A 16616-nucleotide genomic window follows, 5' to 3' on the forward strand; every position below is an offset into this window, starting at 1 on the left:
CGTATACAGTTTTCATATGATATATATGGCGCAGGGTATTTTTGTTTTAGAAATCTGATTTTGAAGTGTGTCCTTCAGATATTGGGAGCTTATTTTAACAGGGCCATTATGATTTTGACAGTGCCATTGGCACTCTAATACAAGGATGTTCGGACCCTGGAGTCGGACTATTGTAGTTCCGGTGCTGGCTGTTAGTGACAACTGAGGTGGAGAGCTGGTGGTCTGTGATTTGACTGATTGCTTGTCATGGCGTATACAATCAAAATTGCAAGAATCAGAACTAATATTTTTGCAGAAGCATACAATATTTAGAAGCATGTTTTGAATGCCACTGAAAAGACAGTGCCGGAGACTATGCACTATAGAAATGAATGATTATTATTGTGCTTTCAGCATATTCAGTCTAGACTTGATTATTGCAGACTGCAGTCATATGGCTGGTTTATTGCTGAGTGTGGCTTTTAACAGCAAACAAAATCGTAATGAAGTGGCTTTTTGAAGTTGAAGGGAAAAATGTGTTTGATGATCACAAACAAACCTCAGTTTTGATTCCCTACATGAGTAGAAATGTGAAACGCATTCCAAATACACAGTCCATGGTACTGGTAAAGTCAATATTAACTTATATGAGGTCGTCTTATCAATAAATCACCTTATGAAACAAAGCCCCGAAATATACATCCACAATTATGAAAAGCAACTGAACACATGAACTCATTTCTTTTACTTACCTAATTTGCAATGCCAGGTAGCAAGGATGCTGTTGTGACGAAGTTGTCGCCGTCGGTGGTGCAGGGCATGTCGGAGCCCCTCCTTCCCCTCCTCCTCCACCTGAGGGAGAACTCCCATCTGGAACTGGCCTACCGATTTGCCAGCCACATCATGTCCTGCCTCACACAGCACGTCACACAGTTCGACATGGGATTCGAACACAGTCAGGTGGGTACCATCCTCCAACCAAGCTGGCAAGTAAAGGAGCCAGGGTCAAGTGGAAGCTCCAGCAAGTCGTTAAAAACCTAATGTCTTCTCAGGGAGGTACTGCAAGGTTGTCCCTCTGTTATTTTGGTAAGACAGACCCCCAAGAGCAGGTTGGCCTCGCAGTACTTTCTTGCATACATATCAATCAACTAAAGAGCCAGGGCCAAGTGGAAGCTCCAGCAAGTCGTTAAAAACCTAATGTCTTCTCTAGGAGGTACTGCAAGGTTGTCCCTCTGTTATTTTGGTTAGACCCACCAAAGAGCAGATTGGCCTCGCAGTACTGTCTGGGGTACATTAATCAACTAACGATTAGATAAACAATAGCATTAGCGGAATATTTTAGGGGTATGTATCAAGAAGTATGAAATAGAAAATGTGTGTAAACCAGAGATTATTTTGAAGCTCATTTCTTGAAATACACAGTTTTAGAAGTGACATTTTTAAACTTAGATGATTGTATAATATTGTTTCAAACATGAGGTGGGAATTATTTTATCATTTTCTTTCCTGTAAGGATTCTGTTATGACTCTCTTTCCTATGGATCAGAAACCAGCAGAGCTGGCCAAAGTTGTTGACCACTTGACCACAGCCAAAGAAAAAGTTGCCCCACTTATGCAGGAACTCACCTTCGGCATTCTCACAAAGGTTGGTATTGTTTCATCACCATCATCATTGTACTGGATATTGTCATCACAGAGGTAAACGTGTTTGTAATAGTAGTACAGTAAACTACGGTTAAAACGAACACGCTAATAACGAACTAACGGATATAACGAACTCACTTTTTAGTCCCGACTATATGCTGTAGTTTAGCTGTATATATGCTTATAACGAATTACGGTTATAACGAACTAAAATAAGTAGTCCCTTTGAGTTCGTCATAACCGTAGTTTACTGTAATTAAATTTGTCTGGACAAAGTTCAGGTAACTTTTCACCGTGTCCCTTAGGTATGCCGGTAACCGATGGACATGGGTTCGAATCCCAGATTCACCCACATGCTCGTGGGTTTTACCAAAGTGGTAAATATGTCAGACCTTCATCACTTTAGGCTTTCCTCCCACATCAAGCTGATGAAATACTGTTGCAGCATTACAACAAACATACTCACTCACTCCATCTTGTTTCCTCCCGGATCTTCACTCACTCACTCCATCTTGTTTCCTCCAGATCTTCACTCACTCACTCACTCACTTCATCTTGTTTCCTCCAGATCTTCACTCACTCACTCACTCACTCACTTCATCTTGTTTCCTCCCAGATCTTCACTCACTCACTCCATCTTGTTTCCTCCCAGATCTTCACTCACTCACTCCCATCTTGTTTCCTCCAGATCTTCACTCACTCCATCTTGTTTCCTCCAGATCTTCACTCACTCACTCCCTCCATCTTGTTTCCTCCCAGATCTTCACTCACTCACTCACTCACTCCATCCATCCATCTTGTTTCCTCCAGATCTTCACTCACTCACTCAGTCACTCACTCACTCCATCCATCAATCTTGTTTCCTCCCAGATCTTCACTCACTCACTCCATCCATCCATCCATCTTGTTTCCTCCAGATCTTCACTCACTCACTCACTCACTCCATCCATCTTGTTTCCTCCAGATCTTCAATGCCCGCAAGGTGGACCAGAACCTGGGCCTGGCGTACATCATCAGCCAGCCTCACAAGGTGATCATGGAGAGCCTCAAGCTGTTAGTGTCTGCCTCCGGTCACAACTACAAGAAACTCATGGTCAGTACTGCAGCGTCAACCTGCTTCTATAATGTCAGGACAAAATGGGTTTCTCATTGTCATTTCAAACATTCAATTATGATAAATATTATAGATATTTCATTCTGAAAAATAATATATATTTTGTTTTGTCTGATAACATTCTGATTTTAATATCAGTTCTATTCATGTTAACAAAGTCAAGATTTTAATCGAAGAGCTGTCTGTTGCTTAAACCTTGCCACCAGAGTTGCTGAGAGGTTTTTCTGAAAAAAAGGCCTGGTGACTCTCATTTTGAAAATTGATGGGCCAGTCGCTGTCTATGAAATGGAACAAATTGATTAGTCAGTCGTTGTTTATGAAATGGTACAAATTGGGTGGTCATTCTGTAGGGACATTTTGACATCTTAGTGTTTGAGTTAGCCAGTTATCACCTTGAGTTCCCATCATACCGACAGGAGAGCGGAAGGTTGGGGGTTTGATCCCCGGTCGTGTCATACCAAAATATGTTAAAAGATGGTACTTGTTGTTGCCCTGCTCAGCATTAAGGGGCTAAAACAAGGACTGGTAAGTTTGTAGTCAGTCTACTGTCTGAGTGGAGTATTCATGTTAACACACGCACGCACGCACGCACGCACACACAAACAAACAAACAAAAAAGCTAAGTCTCCAGGCAGGCACAAGAAAGATATTAATATCACAAAAACATATTTCACTGAACACTTGCCTTTGTAACCGGTGGAATCGTATTGATAAATTTGTCAGCAGCTTGACTCATGGTCTCAGGGTGTACATGCTCAGCTCATAACATGCTGTGCTGGACATTGACACATGGAACTCATGACACATGTAATGTATTTATATACTATTCAAAAGAAGTTAAAGAAAACCTGATTCTTTTGTCATATTACTATAGTTAATCAAGTGTTGTTCTTTAATTAAGAATTGACCTTCACTTTGTGTGAGTTCATTGGAGTATGAACCTTCGTAGAGTGAGGGCCAAACTGTATGAACGTTGGAGCTTGCGAAGGTATTGAGTAAATACTCAATGGCCCAAAATATTATCTGGAGTTGAGACATACAGTGTAGCAATGTTGTGACTACCTTCTGGACAGGCGCTGGCCTCCGTGGGACGAGCAATGGGTTGTCTGCTACAGGAGGTCAAGGTGACATCCATGGCCGAAACCATGGACACCAGAGCCACATGGGGACATCGACTCAGTAAGATCAAGGTAAAGGTCATGTTATCTGGCACTGAAACAGAATGGAACTTTTTTTGTAAATGAAAGTGAGATGTTCAATTGTATCTGCTGTATACTGACAATTCTTTTACTTTTGCAAAAACAATGTTGAACTATTATCATCAAATGCTAAAATCAGATTGAGTTTGTTAGTTTGACAGACTACAAAACATTTCTTAAAAGGACAAGTTGTTAAAAAGGATGGTTTGCATCATGTTGACTGATAATCTTGAAATCTTGAATCTGATGTTATCATAAGTCCATGTATTGTGATTATTACTGTTTATTTCAGATTGATTTCAAAACGGCATTCCAAGGAACAACCAAAGAGAGATTAAAAATTCTGAAGGCAATAGCCCAGAATGATGCTGCCGAGGTCAACATCATCACAGATTACTGCAAGTGGGTGACATAGGGAATACCGTAGTCTTCTTAAGTTTTGATACATAAACCCTTCTGTGGGCTTTGATGCTCTGCTTATCCTAGTTTATCTGTTTTTGCCTTTTCAACATACATAAACAGCTCAAATTGTTGGGTTCAGAGGGGGCCATGGGGTTCACAGTCGTCTAAGGCGTCTATTCACTGTGCAGAGTTGCGTCCCTTGGGCATACCAGAAACCTATCATCATGGGTTTGAATTACGTTTGCCCCGATTATGTTTCCAGGTTTGTCGGCACCAGCCTGTGCTGGTGGGTTTCACAAAAATGGTAAATGTCTGAGACCTGCATCACTTCAGGCTTTCTTCCCACATTAAGTTGTCACGCTGTAACCAATCAGAGTCCAGGAAATTGTAGTTTAAATTGACTCCAAACAAATCAAGAAGACAGACCTGACTTAATTTGATAGGCTGGGGAAAACGCTTCTGGTTACCAAATTGAAATGTATGTTACCATGGTTTCAGAGACTTTAATCTGGAGGTTAAAGAGGGTCTCATGATCTACATCCAGCATGTGTTGTCACTGGAGATGCCGATGTGGGAGGGGACTTGCAATCTAGCCCAGCGCCGATCTCGCACCATCAAAGCCAGGGCGGCCATCAGAGTGCTGCCAGAATCTGACATGTTGGAGATGGAACTTAATAGGTTACTGAAACAAGTGGGTACTTTTCTATATTGATGTAGATAACACAAGTTGACTGAGAGGTGACACGCTGCTGAGTTGTCTAGGTGTTTTAGTTTGAACTCTAAAGAAGAGGCGGCACGGGTGACCCAACTGGCTAAAGCACCGCAATTTGCTGTGTAGAGTTGCGTCCCTTGGGCATGCCAGAAACCCTATCATTGTTGGTTTGAATCTCAATTCACCTCGATTATGTTTCTAGGTTTGTCAGCACCATACCTATTCTTGTGGGTTTCACCAAAGTGGTAAATGTCTGAGACATGCATCACTTCAGGCTTTCTTCCAACATTAAGCCAACAAGCCATAATTTAACTGGAATACTGTACCCAACTCACTGCAAGGAGATTCCTGTTCTGGCAAGTAAGCAACATGCCTTTGTAATATCCACTGGCTTTGGCCAGTGTGGGGAAGATGGAATATTTCTGACTGCCACATAAACAACATTTATTCCTTCACTTAATCACTGTCACAGATCTGACAGGAAATATCATGTTCTCATATCATACAAAAGCGTTGGTGGCCCATAAGTTGAAGCTGCCTCAATTCGTTGTTTAGAATTGCATCCCTAAGGCATGCAGGAAACATGGTCGTGGGTTATAATTCAGGATTTGACCGAATCCTGCTTCTAGGTTTTTCATCTCATACAATACCCATGTCCGTGGGTTGCACTAAAGTGGAAAACGTTTAAGTGGATGCGTTGCTAGGGAAGTAAGTGCACGGGAAGAATAGAATGAAGGAGAGGGCATTTAGACTGTTAGGACTTGTTTAGTAATGACATGTGTTGATTGTAGCAGCGACTTACCTGTGTACTTTGGGAAAGTTTGATGATTACACTCCTAGTCTCACCCCTACTTCATTGACTCTGTGGAGATTTGGGGTTAGAATAGGTCCCTAGCAACCCATGCTGGTCATAAGAGGCGACCAAATGGATTGTTGATTGCGTGTCATCGTACCCCAATAGCAAGGGTCATCACTGGATTGTCTAGTCCAGACTCAATTATTTACAGGCCACGTCTTATAGTTAGGGTATTGGTAAGTGCAGCATTAAACTGCTAACAGCTTCATTGAGTCTGCTTTTAAATGTGAATTTGTCAGTAAATATCATATACTGTAATCATAATGTATGTTATTGTAATCATAAGAGGTATTATACAAGTCCTGCAATCTTATCCATGTGTGTTGTCTTTTCAAGTGTAACCCATACGACTATGAGACCATCAGGTTCTTGCTGGAAGAAATACAGAGATACGACAGCCAACAGGCCATTAAGGTGAGATGGTTTCAAACTGCAGTCTTTCATTATGAAGATGTTGTTTTTAATATGAATAGTTTTCCCAATTTGGAAATGGACACGTATGATCATATCCTGAAGATTTGTTTGTTTTCCTTCAGGGTCTTGAACTGCTGGAATATATCAGTGTTTACAACAGAAGATATCCGCCATCAGAATATGAACAACAGTACCGTGGAGAAGGGGAGAGAGAGGAGGTAGGCAAGGGGAAGCCATTGTTTGACCCCGATCTCTATTCTTCTCTGCTGACTAGCCTAGCAACTTGTAAACCATTTTGTATTGCCCACAAGACTAATAACTTGTAAAGTGACCCATCTATATTCCCCACTAGACCAGTAACGTGTAAACCAGTATTTCACCCGCATCTGTATTCCCCACTAGACTAGTAACTTGTAAACCAGTATTTCACCCCTATCTGTATTCCCCACTAAACTAGTAACTTGTAAACCAGTATTTCACCCCTATCTGTATTCCCCACTAGACTAGTAACTTGTAAACCAGTATTTCACCCCTATCTGTATTCCCCACTAGACTAGTAACTTGTAAACCAGTATTTCACCCCTATCTGTATTCCCCACAACACAAGTAACTTGTAAACCAGTATTTCACCCCTATCTGTATTCCCTACTAGACCAGTAACTTGTAAACCAGTATTTCACCCCCATCTGTATTCTCCACTAGACCAGTAACGTGTAAACCAGTATTTCACCCCCATCTGTATTCTCCACTAGACTAGTAACTTGTAAACCAGTATTTCAACCCTATCTGTACTCCCCACTAAACTATTAACTTGTAAACCAGTATTTCACCCCTATCTGTATTCCCCACTAGACTAGTAACTTGTAAACCAGTATTTCAACCCCACCTCGTTTACTTCCTGTTAAACTAGTAACTTGTAATCCAATATTTCACCTCGTTTACTCCCTGTTAAACTATTAACTTGTAAACCAGTATTTCTCCCCCACCTCGTTTTCTCCCTGTTAAACTAGTAACTTGTAAACCAATATTTCACCTCGTTTACTCCCTGTTAAACTAGAAACTTGTAAATCAGTATTTCACCCCTATTTATATTCCCACAGTTATCAGGTGTTCTGGACACACTCCCAGCAGCCAGCAAGAAGTTTGTCCCCTTCCATCCGCTAATGTTTGGTGACCCTTGGAAGATTATCAGTAAGTTTTGGATTCGGTCTTGAAAGAAAATCTGCAAGGCTGCTGTGTTGACTTAACTTGCCCGTTTACAAAACAAGCATCTTTCAATTGCAGGATCCTTTTACTGACTGCTACAAAATTAAACTAGTCTACTGTCATAACATTTTTCTGCAAATATCTGTTAAATGCATAGTCCATTTCTCCCATGTGTGTCATATATATATATATTCCATTCATGCTTTTTTCAGCGCCTGAGCTTGAAGATGATTCTGTTTCAATATGGCTTCCAATTGCAAAAGTGTTAAAGGTACAGTGTATGCTTGATTTAAATTTTTCAAATTATATATTATTTTGAATAATAAATAGTCTATTCTGGATTGATTGAAATACCTTTGATATCACGTTGATATAATAGAATTTAAATTGCCTAATTGTTAGTGTTACCATAGTTAACTATGCTTGTCGTAAGACGCGACTAACGGGATCGGGAGGTCAGGCTTCCTGACTTACTGAGTAAAATCAGGATCTGGCTGAGGTCAGTTATCTAACATTTCAGGGTATCGAGTTACAAATTTCGAATACTAAAATAATAGTACATTCCACATATAGAGAGGACTCGTGAATATCCGGGGTAGAATAGGTCTTCAGCAACCCATGCTTGCAGTAAAAGGCGACTTATGCTGGTCGTAAGAGGTGACTAACGGGATCGGGTGGTCAGGTTCGCTGACTTGGTTGAAGCATGTCATCGTATCCCAATTGCGTGGATCGATGCTCATGTCAATCACAGGATTGTCAGGTCCAGACTCGATTATTTACAGACCACCGTCATATTGCTGAGTGCGGTGTTAAACAACAAATAAACAAACAAACCTTGTTATTACACACGACCCAATCATTACACCTTCATTGTAATTAAGTGGCTTCTCTCCTGTTAATTTCATCAGCTTCGTCAATATTTTGTTATCTTTGTAGATTAATCCTACCTTGAGTAAACATATCATCATGTATATTAACTGTATGCACTCACTCAGTATTCACCTGATGAAGGGGCAAGAAGTAGCTCTGAAATGTTAAAAAAATAAAAGACATTATTATCCATAAAAAAGGGCATTCATGTTATACTGTTCCATGGTATCTCAGTGGTCCAGCACTATAAAACTTTCACTAGTCCTGACTCGAACTAGCAGCCTCACACACACGTGCATGCACATAAACACACAGGTACATGCAGTTCACTATTAAGGTGCAATAATCTTGAACACAAAGTTTAACCCCATTTCACCTCACTTCACTTCACCTCACCTCACCTCACCTCACCTCACCTTACCTCACCTCACCTCACCTCACCTCACCTCACCTTGTCTTCTCTGCCTCAGCTACAAGAGGATCAGATACCACTCATGGCAATACAGAACATGGTCCGACGTCACGTCAAGTCTCTCCGACAGCAGGCTACCGGAAACCTGGACAAAAACAGCTGTGACTGGAGCTTTGACCAAAACAGTGTGGCTTTCCTCGACAGAGTGAGGGATCTGCTCATGAGTGTGTCTAACTGTGAGATGGGGCTAGCCTGTGCTACTTGGCTCTTCAAGGAGCTACCCATGGGTGAGTCTGATCTGTAAATGCAGCTTGCCTGTGCTACTTGGCTCTTCAAGGAGCTACCCATGGGTGAGTCTGATCTGTAAATGCAGCTTGCTTGTGCTACTCGACTCTTCAAGGAGCTGCACACCAGAAACCTATGAATGTGGTGTTCGAATCCCAGTTCGCCCCGATTATGTTTCTAGTTTGTCAGCACCATACCTGTGCTTGTGGGTTTCACCAAAGTGGTAAATGTCTGAGACCTGCATCCCTTTGGTCTTTCCTCCCACATTAAGTTGACACGCCGTGATATGCCTGGAATACTGTTAAAAGCGGCGTTAAACCAGGTCACTCACTCACTCACTTACTTGGCTCTCTCTTCAAAGCCAGCCCATGACTGAGTCAGATCTATATATGCAACTGGCTTGAGCTACTTGGCTCTTCAAGGAGCTACCCATGGGTGAGTCAGATCTACATATGTGCAGCTGCCCTGTGCCACTTGGCTTTTCAAGGAGCTACCCATATATGCAGCTGCCCTGTGCTATTTGGCTTTTCAAGGAGCTACCAAAATATGCAGCTGACCTGTGCTACTTGGCTTTTCAAGGAGCTACCCATATATGCAGCTGGCCTGTGCTACTTGGCTCTTCAAGGAGCTACCCATATGTGCAGCTGCCCTGTGCTACTTGGCTCTTCAAGGAGCTACCTATGGATTAGTGAAATGTATCGGTGGGGCTTGACTGTTTTGTAATATATAACCAAAACAAGAGTTTTTTCAGTTAATTCTACCATTATATTACCTGAATTGTGTCCACAGGTGGGGAGAAAGTAATTGCTCTCAAAGGCTGTGTGATGTTTGCTGAGAAATGGTACCAGGCCTGTGATGAAAAAACCCAGGTAAGTTAAATATGCCATATGCTTAGGTTTTTACTGTTGGATTCCGAACCTGCTGTGTGCTGATTAGCAAGGATTACGACAAGTCCAGATTAGAGTTCCTTCCCTTTGGCTTGAGTAGTGACAGTTAGGAAAATGTCCGACTTTGACATTGTCAGCAATATTTTATTCATTTCTGTCTAAGTTGATTTAATACTATTGCAGTACTATCGCAATAGCCCCCTTCTGTCAACCACTCGTTGCTAGCTACTTTCTTTGTGTAATGCTGACGTAAGCTGGAGCTCTTTTTCTGCCAAGGCAATTTTTTCAAATAAGCACCTCTTCAGCGTGTACTACGTGCACAGCCTTGCTTTGCATGATCGCCTCCGTGGTCCAGTAGTAGAGCGTCAGCCTTGAGAGAGGAAGGTCGGAGATTCAATCCAAGGCCGCGTCATACCAAAACATGTGACAAGATGGTACTTGTTGTTACCCTGCCTGGTGGGGCTAAAACAAGGACTGGTCGACTCGGAGTGTGTATGCTCTGTCTGAGTGGGGTATTCATGTTAAACTGCAGCATGGTATATCAGTGGGCTAGCACTATAAAATCAGCATTAATCCGGACTAGTACAAGCAGCCACACACACACACATGCATGCATGTCTCTATATAATTTGTTTTCCATCATTGAGACCAAAAGGATCCCACTGTTAACTAATCAATGTCTCTTCGCCACACTTTGAGAAAGTACATTCAAACCTAAATATAAACAAATGAGTATAAACATTTTCTAGGACTGCACAGTTATATCAGTATAGTGCAAAACACTTTTCAAACAATGCATATTGCAATATTTTTTTCAGTGTTCCAGTATATTTGGTAAAATTTATACTGGCGTATAACAATTTGCATTATTATTTGTATCATTTATCTAAAATCTACACAGAAATTCATTCACAAATGACGTTTCCCTTTAAGATTGATTGACACAACAGCGGAAATGATTTTTCTGTCACATTGTTATCACACCATATGCATGACTTAAAAATGGCAGTGAGTAATATTAAATCAATTGTTAAATCAGTTTCCGATCAATAGTATCGATTTCAGTTAGGAATATAAAACAAATCTGTCATATATCAAACTTTTTATTTATTTTTATTTGTTGTTATGGTTATCACATTCAAAGGAAACTTCAGTTCCAAGGTTCAATCCAACTCTAAAATCCATCTAAAATGATACAATGAAAACTATCGATAGTTATCGCAATAGTTTCTTTCAATATCAATAGTTATCGCAATAGTGATTTCCAGACCAATAGTCACCCCTATTAACTTTAGTGTGTAGAAAATAGGATCTGCATGTACCATTAGTGTCAATCACTGTCAAACAATTTAGCTCCCAATACATTGCATACGTATCACAATACAAATTATTTTGTACAATTATTTTGCCAATACACAGCGCTATTGATTTCATACATCACATCTAAATTTTCCTGACTTAATTTTCAAACCTGCTTCTGTAGAAAGGACAAAGAGATAAGGCCCAGGCAGCCTATTTGAAGTTTGTGGCAGTGTTCAAGCGTCTGTCCACGGAGCGTGTTCTGTTCATGAATGACCTGGCAGAGCCTGACATACTACAGCTCTGTAGCAAGCCGGCCGACCTGATTGTCAAGCTGTATGAACATCCCAGCATCACAGCGTCCTGGGATTGCCAGGTCAAAAAGCCAGGTGAGCTACAGGGCAGCAGTTCCCCCCCATTCTGTGGCAGAAAGTATCCCATGTTGGTGGTTTGTTTGTTTGTTGTTTAACGCCACACTCAGCAGTATTCCAGCTATATGACAGCAGTCTATAAATAATTAAGTCTGGATCAGACAAATCCAGTGATTGACATCATTAGCATAGATCTACGCAATTGGTATACAATGACACGCATCAACCAAGTCAGCGAGCCTGATCACCCAATCCCATGAGTGGCTTCTTATGACAGGTATGGGTTGCTGAAGAGCTATTCTCTACTTGGATCTTGTTGTTAGAGTCCACTATTGAGGATCAGATGACCTGAGACTGTCTGCCATCATAGTTCGATACCTTGCATGATTTGACTTTCATTTTCAAAGTTTTAATAGTACAGTGATAATTTGTTCCTAATGCGTGGGTCAGCCTACTTTCTGATATTTTATAGTTATTGTGAACATGATGCATTAATTGAACTAATTTCAGATATTTAATAGTAACCATATAAATATGCATGGCTTGACCTACTTTCAGATATCAATGCTGTTGTGAAGGAAATCAGTGAAGTGAATGACCTTGAACTAGAAAGTATCTGTTTTGGTCTAATCAAGAAATGGCTGCCATCTGTGGAGGCTAAACAAGAAGCTGATGATGTAAGACATTAACAGTGTCCTGGGTCTTTCTGCTATAGTATTTTAATGGAGACAAATGAGTGACGAAACCAGATGGAAACCATTGAAGGCTGAGTGCAAATGAAATAAGCTGATACTTCTGGTTCAGCTCCTCGCAAGCGCTGACGTCCATACAGTTTGGCCTCACTCTATGAAGGTTCATACTCCAATGAACTCACACAAAGTGAAGGTCAATTCTTAAAAAACAACATGAACTCTACCACATATGTTTCGGGTGTGACCCAAACAGTTTTTGTGATATGTTATTAAATACATAACAGAAATTACCTTTCTATGACTGATTGCCTACTTTTAGAACCCTATTCTATTCCCACAAGATGTATTTAGCTTCAGTTGATAATGCTGCTCTGTTTCAGACAATGACCTTCAACTTTGACAATCTGAAACTTGCAGGAGACGAACCCAGACAAGATGATGATGAGAGCCTCAGACGGTAGGCACACGTTCTTCATTTCCTACTACCTGTTTATTTACAGCATCAAATCAGGATTACCTCCTTTTCTGTTACACAGGGTTGTGTGGATCGATGCTAATGATATTGATCACTGGATTGTCTGGTCCAGACTAGATTATTTACAGACTGCTGTCATATAGCTGGAACATTGCTGAGTGCGGCGTTAAACAACAAACCAAACATCAGGCTGGTCCAGATTTTATTATGTGCATTAAACAACAAACACACATGCACACACATGCACACACGCACATGCACTGTGAGATTACTCCTGTGGACATTCTGGGTCAGAATTGCTCCCCTGTGCCTCATAAGATTTGTCCAAGACACCTGAAAAGGTGATTGAGAGATCTGGTGACTTGGCTAAATGCTTGTCATCCTGCCCAGTGGATCATTGCTCCTACTGTCAACCAGACTTGGTTACTGTGGCTGGAATACTGCTTACTGACATACAGTAACAACCAGAGCATTCAAGCTAGCTTTGTGTCATGTGGGACAAGTGGCTGTCATATGTGACATGTCTCTGGGGTGTGTTCCATAGTGATGTGTGACGGTGTAGCTGTGATATGTGATGTGTGACGGTGTAGCTGTGATATGTGATGTGTGACGGTGTAGCTGTGATATGTGATGTGTGACGGTGTAGCTGTGATGTGTGACGGTGTAGCTGTGATATGTGATGTGTGACGGTGTAACTGTGATATGTGATGTGTGACGGTGTAACTGTGATATGTGATGTGTGACAGTGTAACTGATATGTGATGTGTGACGGTGTAACTGTGATATGTGACGGTGTAGCTGTAATATGTGATGTGTGACAATGGATTTGTGATGTGTGACAGTGTGATGTATGAGAATGCATATGTGATGTGTGATGGATTATCTGTGATGTTTGAGAGTGTATATGTGATGTGTTCTCAGAGTGATGTGTGACATATTTCTGTGATGTTTTCTCAGAGTGATGTGTGACATATTTCTGTGATGTGTTCTCAGAGTGATGTACATCATGAAAGGCATCAACAAGGAGGACTGCGCCGTCACAGTCTTCAACTTCATCAACCAGGTGAGAAGCTCACTTCAACGACCTCACATACTTGTCTCACGACACCAAATGATGAACTAGCTAGCACAGACTCTTTCCCATCACGGTTACAAGATGTGGAAAGTTACTAGTCTCTTATAATCTTTACAGCACCAAAACTGATATAAAGAAACTATGAATTGATTGTGCAGGAAACTGACAGTGAGACCACCAACCAGTGCCGAGTGAGAGGACTCCAGTGTCTTCTACAGGTGTTCAGCAGGGAGGATGTATTTCGGATATGTGACAAGTCAGCTCAGGAGCTCAGGTCAGGGTCACTTCAGTACTCTGTTTTAAGTATTCTATTCAGTTTAGTATTCGTAGTACTGCCTGAGGAATGGAATTTGTACTAACATGTCTAGACAGACATTTGGACTGACCATTTGATATTCTAGGAGGTGGGGTGGAGCTGGGATTTTGATAGCGAGATTAGATATTTTTTCAGCTACAGCTACAAAACCAGATATTCTTTATAAAGAAATACACCTTGCAACATTGTAATTTTTTTTAGTCAATTTCCATTTTTTTGTCAACAGTCTGAAGCATAATTATTTTCTTCAATATAATCTCTGTCCTCAAACTTTAAATTTTATTCCACTTCTTGAATTTTAAAGCAAGTAATGAGTAATGAGGTTGATTTTGTTACCACATTGAATATTGATTTTATAACTGGCACCTGTGATAGTTCTCAATGGTCATACAAATTATTTTGATATTGGTAATAGAAAGTCTATGTCTGTATCCCATCTGATATTTTACGGTTGTTAATGATTGGTGGATATGTCACATGTTTATGATCCTGCACTGTGATTGGTTGTTTCAGTGAGCTGATGCATGTGCTGCTGTACCTGGTTGAGCTTGAGAAGCTGCATATCCAGCACTCGGTGAAGACGTTCCGGGAGTGCAACAAGGAGGGTCTCATCATGGGGGTATGGAGGAACCACAACCACCAGAAGACGGTACGCAATAGCGGCAGTACACACTGGGCACATGCACCTAACACTGGAGCTTCCACTCCATTCACTGATCACATGACAAAGGCCATGCTAAAGGACAAATGGCTACTATCAAATTCATCACTGAGTATATCATAGTGACATTTCGATATACCACGTCTACTTTCACTGATTACCATGGTTACTGATGGAGAATGGGAGTCAAGTGGTGGGCTGTCTCTAGCAGGGTCTTCCATGTCTGCTTCATAATGGAGGACAAGTTGTATGGCACACATCTGTGTTGGCCTTTGAGTGTATATTGTGTCTCTGTGCTGTTGGCCTTAGAGAGTATATTGTGTCTCTGTGCAGGGTGTACTGCAGGTGGCGGCACTGTGTCAGGACAAGGTGTACGACACACATCTGTGTTGGCCTTAGAGTGTATATTGTGTCTCTGTGCTGTTGGCCTTAGACTGTATATTGTGTCTCTGTGCTGTTGGCCTTAGAGTGTATATTGCGTCCTCTGCGCAGGGTGTACTGCAGGTGGCGGCACTGTGTCAGGACAAGGTGTACGACACACATCTGTGTTGGCCTTAGAGTGTATATTGTGTCTCTGTGCAGGGTGTACGGCTGGTGGCTGCTCTGTGTCAGGACTACAAAGTGTACGACACACAGCTTTGGAACAACATCCTAACACAGATGCTGGGGCAGAGCATGGTGAGCAGATAGATCTCATAGAGCCTGTAGATTAGATAAAATGTCTTGAAAAGGTTTAGCTATACTGTTAAGTAATATACCATATTTGACGTAATAAGTGCCCTGCTCATATAAGCGCCCACAGCGATATTAGCTAATATCCCAATTAGCACCCCGTCCAATTGATCAATGTACACAAGACTTATTTATTTGTGTATAATACACACTCGTGTGTTATATGCACCCTTAATTATTGGCAATTAAATTTTGAAAATTATATCTGTCGTATATTAACATTTTAGGCAGTCAGCATAAACCACGAAATTTATGATCTTTCAACTCTGTTTTTTTTTCCCACCAAAATAATATTCTAATAAGAGCCCACTATTTCTAATTTTGAGAGTGCCCTGGGCGCTTATTACGTCAAATACGGTATTACAATTACCTCTTACAACAAAACATAGTCTGTACATTTTCAGTAAGTAATACTGAAACAATGCTGTGTTGATTTGAATATTGAAACACTGGTATGTATATTTGAATATTTAGTGGTGTAATTAAATGAACAAATTAGGCCAAAATATTTGATGGTGTATTTGTGTGTACAAATGGAGCCATGATCACAATGGAAGTGTGAATGTGTTGATACAGAATGGAGGGTATTGTGTATTGTTGTAACAAAGACTGATATGTCAGTGTGTCTGTATGTTGTAGAGATGTGAGCTGGAGCAGGTGCTCCTTCATCTATATGTAACTGACTGATGTGTGTCTGTATGTTGTGTAGATGTGAGCTGGAGCAGGTGCTCCTTCATCTGTGTGTAACTATGACTGATGTGTGTCTGTATGTTGTGTAGATGTGAGGTGGAGCAGGTGCTCCTTCATCTATATGTAACTATGACTGATGTGTGTCTGTATGTTGTGTAGATGTGAGCTGGAGCAGGTGCTCCTTCATCTGTAACTATGACTGATGTGTGTCTGTATGTTGTGTAGATGTGAGGTGGAGCAGGTGCTCCTTCATCTGTAACTATGACTGATGTGTGTCTGTATGTTGTGTAGATGTGAGGTGGAGCAGGTGCTCCTTCATCTATAT

The 16616-nt window shown here is 41.1% G+C and overlaps 1 protein-coding gene across 1 annotated transcript in view; it reads left to right on the forward strand.

Moving 5' to 3' along the window:
• Positions 1–16616, forward strand: part of LOC139442473 (kinetochore-associated protein 1-like) — a 65827-nt gene that overhangs the window by 40854 nt on the left and 8357 nt on the right. The window contains exons 38-56 of the mRNA XM_071223281.1: positions 749–939; positions 1526–1624; positions 2588–2716; positions 3811–3927; positions 4229–4338; positions 4837–5029; positions 6243–6320; positions 6443–6538; positions 7421–7511; positions 7739–7797; positions 8867–9095; positions 9883–9962; positions 11464–11668; positions 12209–12327; positions 12723–12799; positions 13811–13880; positions 14051–14166; positions 14722–14857; positions 15452–15547. Coding sequence (XP_071079382.1) covers positions 749–939; positions 1526–1624; positions 2588–2716; positions 3811–3927; positions 4229–4338; positions 4837–5029; positions 6243–6320; positions 6443–6538; positions 7421–7511; positions 7739–7797; positions 8867–9095; positions 9883–9962; positions 11464–11668; positions 12209–12327; positions 12723–12799; positions 13811–13880; positions 14051–14166; positions 14722–14857; positions 15452–15547 — 2291 coding nt within the window. The remainder of the gene's footprint in view (positions 1–748; positions 940–1525; positions 1625–2587; positions 2717–3810; positions 3928–4228; positions 4339–4836; positions 5030–6242; positions 6321–6442; positions 6539–7420; positions 7512–7738; positions 7798–8866; positions 9096–9882; positions 9963–11463; positions 11669–12208; positions 12328–12722; positions 12800–13810; positions 13881–14050; positions 14167–14721; positions 14858–15451; positions 15548–16616) is intronic.

Source organism: Haliotis cracherodii, unplaced genomic scaffold (assembly GCF_022045235.1).
Source record: "Haliotis cracherodii isolate W230 unplaced genomic scaffold, xgHalCrac1.p SCAF_5, whole genome shotgun sequence".
NCBI lineage: Eukaryota > Metazoa > Mollusca > Gastropoda > Lepetellida > Haliotidae > Haliotis > Haliotis cracherodii.